Source organism: Motacilla alba, chromosome 4 (genome assembly GCF_015832195.1).
Source record: "Motacilla alba alba isolate MOTALB_02 chromosome 4, Motacilla_alba_V1.0_pri, whole genome shotgun sequence".
NCBI classification, from domain to species: domain Eukaryota; kingdom Metazoa; phylum Chordata; class Aves; order Passeriformes; family Motacillidae; genus Motacilla; species Motacilla alba.
In genome coordinates this window covers 29,050,741-29,063,310 of record NC_052019.1, presented here as the reverse complement: position 1 = coordinate 29,063,310, position 12,570 = coordinate 29,050,741, and the positions used below count along the sequence as shown (strand labels likewise).

At 35.2% G+C, this 12,570-nt stretch overlaps 1 protein-coding gene across 1 annotated transcript in view; it reads right to left on the bottom strand.

Annotated features, from left to right (window-relative positions):
- The window catches only part of MICU3 (mitochondrial calcium uptake family member 3), a 50,862-nt gene that overhangs the window by 33,075 nt on the left and 5,217 nt on the right, over window positions 1-12,570 (bottom strand). Inside the window, exons 2-4 of the mRNA XM_038135150.1 lie at window positions 5,252-5,405; window positions 1,507-1,538; window positions 631-709 (exon numbers count right to left, since the gene is read on the bottom strand). Of these exons, the coding sequence (XP_037991078.1) occupies window positions 631-709; window positions 1,507-1,538; window positions 5,252-5,405 (265 nt within the window). The remainder of the gene's footprint in view (window positions 1-630; window positions 710-1,506; window positions 1,539-5,251; window positions 5,406-12,570) is intronic.

The window sequence follows — 12,570 nt, the reverse complement described above, 5'->3', positions numbered from 1 at the left end:
TTATTTATTATAAATAGCTTTTAAATGTCTGTAAAGCCATCATTGTTTTATTTCCCTATTTTTTTTTTTTTTGTTGTGAAGTGATAGAGCTTATTAAGAAAGAAAAAAATACAACAGAGGAGACCGGTGTAAAATACAACGGGTGTGACTCTTGGCTCTTCACTTACCAATAGTGTGAGTTTTAAAAGCTATCAAAGCCCTCTGCAGAGTTTAAAGGAATATATAACATTTCTGAAACTGTCTCTTTGTTTTGTGTACAAAATGCTTTTCCAGTGATATAAGATAGCACTACTGTCTTTAGAAATATTCACATTATTGAACCTATTGAAAAGAAGTAAAGAGATATTGTTTCTTTACTGGAATAGTCTGTCTATAGTCCAAAGATCATTCATGGCAACAAAATGAACCTGAAATATTTAAGCATCAGCTTAACAAACTCTGAGTCCCCAATCATTTAAAGAGGGTAGCTGGAAAGCAGCATCACTAAAACACTGTAGAGATTACATGGAACTTCTCCATGCTGTAAAATGTAGAAAGCAACAGCAAGCAATTCCTTTATTTTTGAAAACTGGACTCAGATTAAAGTACATCTGATAATTTGGTTCAGGAAAATAAATTCTCCTCAATCACCTTTCTCATTAAGATTACGGAAAAGTTTGGATGATCCTTTCCAAACCGGTGGTGTCTCCATAAGAATCTGATTCAGCTCCTAAAATATAAGGTTTAAAAGATTTAAAAGCATATATTTCAGTATTAATTAAGTACATAGTAGATAATGATTAAATTCTAGGATAACACTATAAAAGACAAGGGACTGCATGCAAATCTACCAGTTAATTGAACTTCAGTTACCACAATGATTTTGGAAGTACTCAGGCACTCCATAAATTTTTGCACACATGATTATTGCAAGAATTACTCATCTGCATGAATACTAAGTGTTTGCTGAGCTGGAGAGAGACATGCAATGGATTTGTGGCTGAAATAACTCACCACTGCTCATATTGACTGAAGCCAAGGATAAGTCCCCCTGGATTTCAGTAAGGTTTTCATACAAAATCCAAGCAACTGTTCTTTTAAAACACTTGACCTGAACTAAAGCAAACTTCACCCATGAATATGAATGTAGAATACCTTTACTTAAAATACAGGGAAACAGATGGGGCCTTTTGCACTTATACAAATAAAAAAAAATAGCACTTAAACACCACAAAAGGAAGAGAGTGGCATAAATATTTCAGACAGTTTTGGATACACCGATTACACCTAGACCCTAAGAAATGCAGTCAGACATAGACTGAGGGAGAAACTGACAGATGCTTGAGAAAGTCAGTAAATCCAACAAAACAGGCACTGCAGCTAAAGTATCTGAAATTCTGGATTCAGCTGAGTCTGAATTCACAAAAATGAAGAAATTAAACTCTCCTGTGCCTCTACATTTACATCACAAATGAAATCAACTATCAAAATGTATGGTTATAAGACCACATAGGAATTATTGCTCACCTGCTTTGAAAGGGATCGCCACTTTTTAGCATCTGCAAAAGAGAAGTTGGTAAGAATGCACAGAATTCAATTATGCTAATGCAGTGTTATAAAAATTGGGTTACATCTAATACTGTGTTTTCTACACAAAGAATTATTTGCCTTACTTTATGAGTGCAATTATCCTTATGTTATTAAAAAAACTTTAACTTAATGCATACCTAAAGTCCTAACTTCAAAGAAAAAAAAAATTTGCTTTCTGGTAAGAGTTTCAAACTTTAAAGAACCAATTCAGATGTAGTTTTTAATCCAACTCTGCTTCAATGAGGGAAAATACCTTCAACCTCCAAAACACATCCTTAAAACATTTTACAGGAAAGAGAGGGCATTCATGCTAACTCCTGGTAACAATATTCTGAAATTATTATTTAGTAGCAGTAGCATTAAAATGAAAATTGCAAGGAGACCTGGATTACGACCATTGCTTCATGAACCACTCATACTTTTTAAAGCAAATACAGAAAAAAAGCCCTTGAAACTACACCAAGTGCTAAGACACCGTTCATCCCTTCCTACTTACTCAGATTCCTTTTTCAGCCTCTGTCAGGCTCAATTCTTTGGTAGCTGTAATTGAACAAGAGCTGTCCATAACCACTCAACAATTCAAAACTTGAGGCTCATCACCACCTTCTCAATACAAATATTTGTACAGATTCAATATTATCATAAGCCATTGTGAATATTAGAATTCACAAAGGTCCAGAAAGTAGCATTTTATGGGGTCAAATCCATAACAAATTTTTGGTGGGTAAAGGTTTCTTTTTGTGGAGCAAAAGATGCTTTGTTATTAGAAATCCTTTTCTCATAATGAAGTTCATGCTCCATTAAATAATTAAAACAATACACAAGCTACCCATTATGTTCTTTCATCAATTCATGGTTTGAAACTGACTGAAATTTTAATTTTACATCTTGGTAAAGGTTTACACCAAGACTGTTGACAAATCCCACTCTAACTATGGTGAAGCTATATCATGCAACATCATAACATGACCTAACAGATTTTCATAAGCTTTTCAATTTAATTTTTTTAATAAAATCCCCTCAAACAATCTCATTTGCCATATAAATTGGTGTATATTATGCCTACCATTAAGAATTCAGAGAATAAATATATCTAATTTTTCAATCAGATAGTTTCCCAGTCTCACATGTTGTACACATATTTTCTTCCTAGACAAGTCAGTGAAGATTTACGTGTGTGTGTGTGTATATATATATATATATCTTACAGCTCAGTATTAAGCTAAATTTAATATAGTTAGCACAAATGGGAAAAATATATTTCATCTTCTCTTAATTTTCTTTCTCAATATACAAACATATATTCAGATTATAAATATGTATCAATAATGACTCTTAAAAGTAATGTATGTTTCCAAATGAAAGTCTGCACCATAAAGGCAGAAACAAGCTGATGACAGCATTTATTTTATACTTTTTTGTAATAAATGCCTGGAGTAAAAATTTACATTTTATAGAAGAAAACACACTCCTACCATATTAGTTAGTGTTTCATCAAAAAAGGAAGTGAACACCCTCTTGACTTTTGTAGGGTTTACATGATTTCCAAAGTAAATCAATCACAATAGACGCATTCACTCCATCACAAATATCATTCAGGCCTAATATTATTAGCTTTTCTATAAAGCAGACATAAAGAGCTTCTATTATTATACTTCAAAGGGCATTTTTGCTTTTTGACAAAACTCAAGACCTTTCTAGTCTTCATTCATAAAAACCCCAGGTATATGTTCTTTTTTTATTATGCAAAATATAGATGGTCTAGTATGTCAGCCGGAATGGACCCAATTATATACAACTTGAAAATTATTTATAAGATTACTCCAAAAATAAAAAATAAAATGTTTAGAATGTATTGTTAGAAAAATTCCTTCCTTAAATGTACTACTTTCGACAGAGCAAGACAGAAAATTGATTTGCCCAAGAAGACAAATGGTACTTTGGCAATGCTGCAGTACAAAGGTTAAAATTACCATAGTCAGAGATCAGAAGCTGGATGTGGTAATCTGTGGGTCATCTATTTCAGCTATCATTTCCTATTTATCAGTCTTCTGTCTCAATTTCCCAGACAACATGACCTGCACTAGAATGAAGCGATCCACTTCTACTTAATTGGAATCCTTTAAAATAGTTATGTCAGCCATGTAATCTCTGATATCACGAAACCTAAAAGACACCCAGGTGAATTTTGCTTTTGGTCTTAGAGGTGAACTGGATGAACAGAAAGGATTTTGATAGAAACAAAGTTTGCTACACTGAATTCAGAAGGGTGCCTGACTGTTCAACTCCAGATCTCTTCTCCTTTTCCATGAGATAAACAGAATGTCCTTATGAGCTTAATGATTTTTGGTTTGGTTTTGTTTTTAACATCTGAATACTTGCTTTGTGAGAGGAAGAAGCAGAAAATTCATCAGCATGGAAAAATCTTAATAGCAAACCATACATACATTGTGGTCTGGCCAACCAAACTGTCATAAAACGGAGTTAAACCAAAATGTTTTAATGATGTCCATTATATACAGCACAAAAGCTTCATAACCATACACAGTGAAACCCAACTCCACACTAACAAAAAAGGGAAGAATTGAAGTTCTGAGCAGAGGAAATAGATAAAAAGTGCTGATGTGTATTTGTATTAACTTGTGTGATAAGCAATCTGCTTCCTCTCCTTTAACTGCAAAGCAAAAAAAATTTGCTTTCTGGTAAGAGTTTCAAAGTTTTGCAAGTTTTCACCATCTAAGCTCTATCTTCTGTCTTCACTGTTACAATGAGATTATATCTTTATTCAAAAGTTACAGAAGTTTTGATCACTGATGTGCCATGACTGAATTCTTTCCTCTTGTTTCATTACTGGTAACAGAACAAAAAGGAAAAATCCAACATCTGCACAGAATTTTAAGCCTCCTCTGACTGTTTTAGCACTGCTTTTGACTGTTCTCTATACTAGATTTGTGGTGTAGACTGAATAAAGGAAAACTTAAGGTGGGTGATTATATATGTCACACCTGAGCAAAGATATTCCCACTCTCCAGCAGCTCTGTGCTGCTACCAATGCACTGCAAGCCTGAGGGCCAGGAAGTCAAACTAGAGCAGAAAGGGATCACATTACTATTTAGTCACTAAAGCAAAGAATTTACAATAAATGACCTAAAGTTGATAATTAATTTTTCATTAATTAACACATAGTACTAACACTGGCAATGTTTAAATGTAGAAAGTTGATCCCCTGGGGGGACTAAAACTCTGACTCAAAGCATGTTATTTAGAAAGCCATGATATAGTTATGTGTTATATCTCATCTTTAGTCTTTTACAGAATGTATATGGTTGCCTGCTTACAGAGAAACTACACAAAAGAGGAAGCAAGAGTTGTACAGCAATACAGGCCTGCTCAGAAAGAAACTGTGTCAATATAAATGGCACAAATTAACTTGCCATTTTTCATGATTATTGAGCTGTTTGCAACCTTTAAGACAAGAATGCTTAACTAGCATACAGATGTTTACAATCTAGTAACTATCAGGATACTGTTTGTATGCATTTGGACACAATTAAAATTCTGAAGATGCAGTACCTTTTTACAACAATCAGAAACAGAAGTAGGAATCAATAGCAAATGGGAAAAAACCATGCACCAGAGACATTTTCCCAAGCAGTTTTAGCATTATAAAGCTCCTGCTTACGTTTGGGTTCATCACTTGTAACAGCCTGGATGAAATCATGTGGAGTCATGTATAGCTGTCCTTCAAATTCCAGACTGGCAAACCTACGAAACCGTTGCTCCCGCGGAGTTGCATAAAGGTGTAAATCTTCCAGGTCTGATCTGCTGTCTGTAACCTTCGGAGACAGAAGGACACAGTTTCAATCGAAGAAGAAGGTTCTGATTTACAATTGCCACATTCACCATAAAGGAACTGTAACTATGAAAGTGATAATTCATAAAGTCAAACACATCCAAGTATTTTTCTATGGTAGAGCTGAAACTACAGTTGGGATTTCACTGCTATCATTTTCAGTCTTCTACAACTTTAGCAACAATCTTTGTGCATTGAAATTGGCGGTACTACCCACCTTCAGAAGGAAAAAATTAAAATAAAGAGAATTTCAGCTCCTGCATCATAGAAAGGGAACTTTAACTCAAGGAAATCATTGTAACTTCAGCAGGCAGACTTCAAACAACTCTGCCAAAACTATTTCAGTTTTCTGACAGTTCCAGAAAAGAACAGAGTAATACTTTTTCTATATTGCTTCTTAATATAGAGGGTAGCCTGTTGATTGTAATAGGCCTCCATAATATACTCCAGTGTAAAGCTACCACATCTGTGGGAACTGAAGAAGAGAAGAGTGTAATTATAATTCCAGAGTTACAAAAGTATAATATAGCATTAAGTCCAAATATCATGAGAGTCTGTGTCAGGAGTTTCTGGTATATTTCCCATCCAGCTGATTTGAATGTAAACTTGGTAGTATAAAACTGTAAATGTTCTAAATTCTCACATCTTTCTTGTGGCACTGCCAAATCTTAAACAGAAAATAGGCTACTGCTATCTGAAAACTCTTTTCAGACCATATAAGGCAAGCCCCTCTGTGGAATCATTATCTTGAAGAAAATATAAGTATCAACATTTTTTCAGAGATGAAGAAACCAAACCCAAACTGATTCCTAGAAGGAAAAGCAATCATATAGGTAACTTCTCCCATTATGCTGAAATAGGAATGCAGCATCTTATCAATGAAATCTCCCAATTTGCTCATTATTCCTGTAATTTAATACAGTATTCCTAAAATTCTCCATCTGTCTAACTAAGGAAGACACAATTTAACTAATATTGTTTTCTTTTAACAAATAAGAAAACAGACAAATGCACTTTTTTTTCAGAGAGGCATCTAAACCCAAACATAAGTTTTACGATTCTGCAGTGGCTGTCCACTAAGAGATAACTATCCTCAAATAGAAACACAAATTGGTTTTCCAAAACTCTTCTAAGAATAGATTACAGATTTCAGCAATTAGAAGCAAAGACACATTTACACTGAGTAGTCAAAGATCTGGGCTCACTTTTCTTCAGCTTTTCAAACAACATCCTTAAAAAACAAAATATTGGTGAGACTACTGCAGTCAAAATTTTATGACCTCAGTTGTAATTAAGAGATTAAATTAGATTTGTAGAAGAGAAACATCAAAAATTAATGCATCTAGAAGAGGTCAAATTCTTTTTATTTGGGAAAATAAAAGTTTTATAGGGGAGTCTTACTACTTAATACCTTATCTAGGACATTTTAACCAGCCTTCTGTAATGACAAAAGATGATTGACTGGGTATTTCTCTTTCTGGACTGTCTCTTGTTTTTTTGAAATCATTGCTCCATGTGTGTATGTGTGAAAATGTTTTGTTTCAAGAGACAACCTGTCATAGAAAGTAAGATTAAGAGAAAGGTTGAAACAATAATTTAATTTTCAGTAGACTGCTCTACAAATATGCTGCACTCCTGCCTGAGAAGCAGCTCTAAACCTGGGCTTCATGTTTTTTATAATTTTGCAGTGATTACCATATTAAATATGGGGAGAAAAAAAATAGTCTAATAGCCAGACCTACAAAGTCATTTTAAAATGACAGAAAGAAGCAGAATTCTTTTCTAACACACCCACATGCAAGACAAAATATTTCTGTCCTATCTCACTGTTTGAATATTTTGGTCTTACTGATCCTTCAGCAGGCCAGTGGCATTCAAGCTATGCATTCATGTGGGAAATACACAAGTCAGTTGTTTTGACAGAACTTGTAGCGACACAACTGATTATCCCTGTATTTGAAGTTTAATAATCTATCTTTTTTTTTAAACGTATGTTATTTTATCACTATTAGAAACATGCTCGTGAATACAGTCAGGTTGTAAACACAAGTAGTAGAGCAATATTTCTGCAAAGTCAATTTTCAGAAAAGAAACAGCTTCCAGGCCATATTACACACATTGTATGTATAATAAATTGTAATCAGTCATAATCAATCATATACAATCACAGAAATCTCTAGATAATGTAACTCTCAAATATAATTTTAGTTTTGATGCCTGTCAGTATTTAGAGAGCATGTTGAGATTCTTTGCTCTCAAGAAATTCTCACTGTCTCAGGAACTGCTGCTTATATTTCGCTTGAGACGCTCAGAAAAATATTTGCTAAATTCTCAGACACATATTTCAATATTATCTTAAGGACTCTATGCTACTACAAGTATAAAATAACATGCTGCAAACATGGAATTTTAAAGACATGCTTAAAATTTATGCATGTCAGTACTCAGGTCTGCAAAGCCTTAATTTCTGCCTCATTTTTCAATCTAGTTTCCCTCTGACTATATAGCAATGCCAATATTTCATGCTCTGTCTCCAAATCATAGTAACCTGATATGAATACAGCCTGCCCCCATAAAGAGGAGTACCTCCCTAAAGGCCCAATACCTGCATGACCTTGCTCTAGTGCTTTATGTTCACTTTTCCAAGCCTCAAACTGGATAAGGGAAGTGCTCTGACTGAGAACTTTTCTTTTGGTGGTGTTGTTTTTAAGCCAGATAGATGCCTGTGTCTACCCCACGAAAGCAGTTATTTGTTTCAAAACCTAGGCCACAGGAGCTTACAGATTATGAAAAAAGGAAATACCACCTGTTCCAGCAGCAAGCTCCACCTACTTCAAGTGAGGGAAAAGGGTGGGCTTAAGCATTACTTTATTCCGAGGAGCAAAAACACTGCTTTATTTTGAACTTGGTGGTTTTATCTGAAAGAATCAAAACAACTTATTTTGGCTATTGATCCAACATGAATTTAAATAAACAAGGCTTAATATATATTGGATCACCAGTGCATACATTAAATGCCCAAATAGAAGCAAAGTTTGGCTACGGAAGACTCCAGGTACACAATCAGCAAACTGACAAATAAAACTTTCTTTGGAAATAATATTATTTTTTATCAAAATTTCTTTTCAGAGCTTTATTGCTTCTATTATGCTTAATAATTTACGTAATAATAATTCTATTATGCTTAATAATTTCATACAGAACATTTTCTCTTGTATAAAAGCCGTAATTACTGCGAAGTAACAAATATTCTAATTAAAAATCAGGACATCCTAAAGTATTACCTTAATTTGCACTTCTCAGGCATTCATTTAAGACATTGATCTCAACACAAAACAATGAAGCATCTTCTGTTTTCCCCAACATTTGCAAATGATAATGCAGTGAGCCAAGTATGAAAATCTTAGTGACACTATCAATTGCTCTTGATTGATTTATTTCATTATTTTACATTTATGCCCTTCTTGGGCAATCTTACTGTAGCACTGGACACAACAGGCACATCTCCAGTGAGGGCAGGCTGAGCCAGCTGGAATTGTTCAGCCCGAAAGAAGTCAGAGACCTTAGAGCATCCTACCAGGACCTATAGGGGGTCTGCAAGAGAGCTGGAGAGGGGCTTTTTACACGGGCAGGTAGAGATGGGACAAGGGAGAATGGCTTTAAACTGAAAGAGGGTCTAATAAGATTAGATCCTAGGAAGATATTCGGTACTGAGAAGAAAAGAATGGTAGTCAGACTCTGGCACAGGTTGCCCAGAGAAGCTGTGGATCCCTGGAAGTGTTCCAGGCCAGGTTGGATGGGGCTCTGAGCAACCTGGTCTAGTGGAAACTGTCTCTGTCCATGGCAGGGGGGGTGGGAACTAGATGATCTTTAAGGTCCCTTCCAAACCATTCTATGATTCTGTGAACAAGAAACAGAAAGTAGGTATTGAATACCTCAGGGTATTGCTGGTGAAGGAGTGATCCAGATTCACTAAGTTTCTGATTTCTATTTGAAGTTTCAAGAGCTTATCCAGACTAAATCTTTCTGTGATTAGTAAGTATTTTCAAAAACTTTGATGAAAGCACATCTCTCTGACAAACAAATGAAGGTAGATTTTTTTTATGGTACATGTTTACTAATCCTCTTGGCAATCATGCCTACTAATTACTATGATCTTGTATCATGTTACAATTCTCTTTTAAAAAACAGACACGCCCATTTCCATCACACAGAAAGTCACAAACCTCCTAATAGCACCTTTACCTTAATTTTAGGCATAGCTGCTAATCTCTGGTTTACCTGCCCATGTACAGTGACCTGTTTTGTTATTAGAAATATACGGGGGAAAAGTCCACAGCTAAAACCAAGAACCTAGCTGGTAGACAAACCTTCCATCCTTTCAACTTCACAACTCAAGAAGGAAACAAAAAGAGGCAAGACTGAATCTTATAAGAACTCATAAGCGATATATCATATTTTCCCTATTCTCAAAAAAATTTAGTGTGTTAACAGTTGTAATCAAACAACTTATGATAATAATCCTTCTGTCCTTCCTTCCTCAGACTCTGGTACCTTGTTGCTCCACATTTCTACCCATCCTCCTGTGCCATACTCTTGCAGAAGGACTGCAGAGAGAACACAGCACCTGTTCTGGGTGTTTAAATCAGCTGAAGAGAAAAAATTATCTTGGCCTATATTCCTGCTGAACCCTAACACAGAATTGCATTATACACACCCCTAATTCTCCCATGGAGGATATTTCAAAGCCCTTTCTAAAATAGACTAAATAGATTCAACAATTATATACAAACTACACTCGGGCAAAGAAAACAGAAGGAAACATTTTTTATTGAAACAAGGTAATTAAAAATTAAATTGAAGACCAAACAGTGATTCGGCAGCGTACTTCTCTGAAGGGAGAGTATCATTCTTCAATTGGGTGTCCTGTTGATGTCAATCTATGCTACAAACATATTACAAATAGCCGAAAATATCTGGGAAAGACCTCAAAAGTTTCAAATTTATTATGAAAATGAAAATATGATGATAATGCTTTCTCACTAACATGTTTCAATGACTTAATATAATTACTAAAAACTATTTTCTGTAAGTATTGTATTTAAAGAGGGCCACCTAAAGCTCTACTTGTAATAATACCACTAGATGTGTCACAAAGCAGTAGTCCTTTAGATGAGGGTTTTTGACATTTTTAAGTCAATCAACTTTGAAAGCATTCCTTCCAGAACCCCTTCAGAGTGACACTTTGCAGTATTTTCTCCTCTATTCAGAGCAAAAACTTGAATGAAGAAAATCTAGACTTTTTATCAAGTAAATTCAGGGTTCAAAACCCATTCCCATTTTGGGCTCATCTTCCATGTGCTGTGTCTATCAATAGAGACAAGTCAAAATGCCCTGAAAATCTGGTGTTCTCACCAAAGGTCCTCATGCACTCCTTGAAGCACAGGCTCTATTTCTGGTCCCATGCCCATGTTCATTTTACTGGCTGTTACCTCAGAAGCATTTCCTTTCAGAATTTGGTATAACATGAATTAACTTGTATGGCCTTCCAGTGAAATCCATGCAATAACCTTACACTGTCATAACACAATGCAAGGCCTAACACAGGGCACACTGTGGCATTGAAATAGCTAAAACTTTGTACCAGTTATGACACTGAACTATCTGAAAAGATAAAAAAATGGCAATGATATGGCCCAAATTCACTGGGAGTAAAGTGCAGAAGATAAAGCAGTACCTCATTACTCTTTTTTATTAAAAAACACAGAAGAAATGTTCTTCGTCAAGTGTGAGTCTTGTGTAACATTAGGTCAGTAATAAGTTTTATTCTGTGACAAAATATCTAGTTTTCTCATAGAGGTAAGCGTAAATGCCATAAATGCCAGATAGAGGATTTTTAGAAATTAAAAAATTGATGCCTACAAACTCTGAAGACGTAATCTACAAGAATCCATTGTTGAAACCCAGAGTAATCCTCCAATTACCAGATTCTGAGAATATCCATAAAAAATGAAAAATGTTTTACAGAACAAATAGTTTAAAATATACATTTTGTGTGTGCATGTGAGGCAAAAAGCTCCAACAGTATCACATAAAAGCTCACAACTTTATTCCAAGTCAAATCAGTGCTCTCTTGCTTTTTCCAACTGAGATAAAGGAGAGTCTATTTTAGCTAAAGAAGCCAACATTTACTACTAAAGATACATTTTGCTCGCAGTCAAAAATGTTTGCTACAGTAGTTTAATTTATTTCAAGTGAGTAGCTTTCTTTGAATTTTTGTTTGCAAAGTAATCTGTCTTCCATCAATGAGAATCTGTGCAAATTATTAAAATAAAAAGGTTTTCAAAGCAACGCTGTTCCTAACTTCCTTCGTTTATATTTGACTTCAGGCTTATTTAATATGCTCCCATGTAGATAAAAGTAGCACAATTCTGTTTTCATGCTGGGTGGCCAAAAGGTTAACCGTCAGGTTCCCAGTGTGGGAAAATCCCAAAGTAGACAAAATTGTTTTGATGCTTACTGAAGTTGTATTTCTAGCAGACTACTTAGATGTAGTACAGCCAACAATTCTGTTAGTTGATCCCGCTTCACTCAGATAAGGACTTTATTATATTTTTTGCAAGCATAGGAAGCTGGAATACACTTAAAATGCTGCAAAAAGGGCCACTTTCAGATATAACTCTGTCACGGGAAATCCTTGGGGTAACAATGTAACTGATGCATCAGTCCTTCTTGCATTAGTTTCACAGGGGACCCACTTCACCTATAGCAGTCCTTCAAGAAGCCGTAGTCAGTATGTATATCCAGCCCCATATGTTCATATCCTTCACTGCATGCAACACCAAAACACATTAGTAGCTGGATCTGTCCATCCTAAACATGCACCATCCTTTTTTACCATCATGAGGAAAACAGAAATACTGACCAAAAGGTAAACCTTCCTTGTCCTTCAGCATGGCTCTCACTACAGCTGTATCCTTCTCAGAATTATGCTGATAAGGAACTCCAGATGGGATCAGCCAAAGAGCAAACCATCTTCATACATTTGGCAACTGCCCTATGGCATGAAATGCACAATATTTATGAAATAGCATTTGCTGCAAGTGGCTTTTGGAAAAGCGATGCTTACGCATCTTTTGGAACAGCAT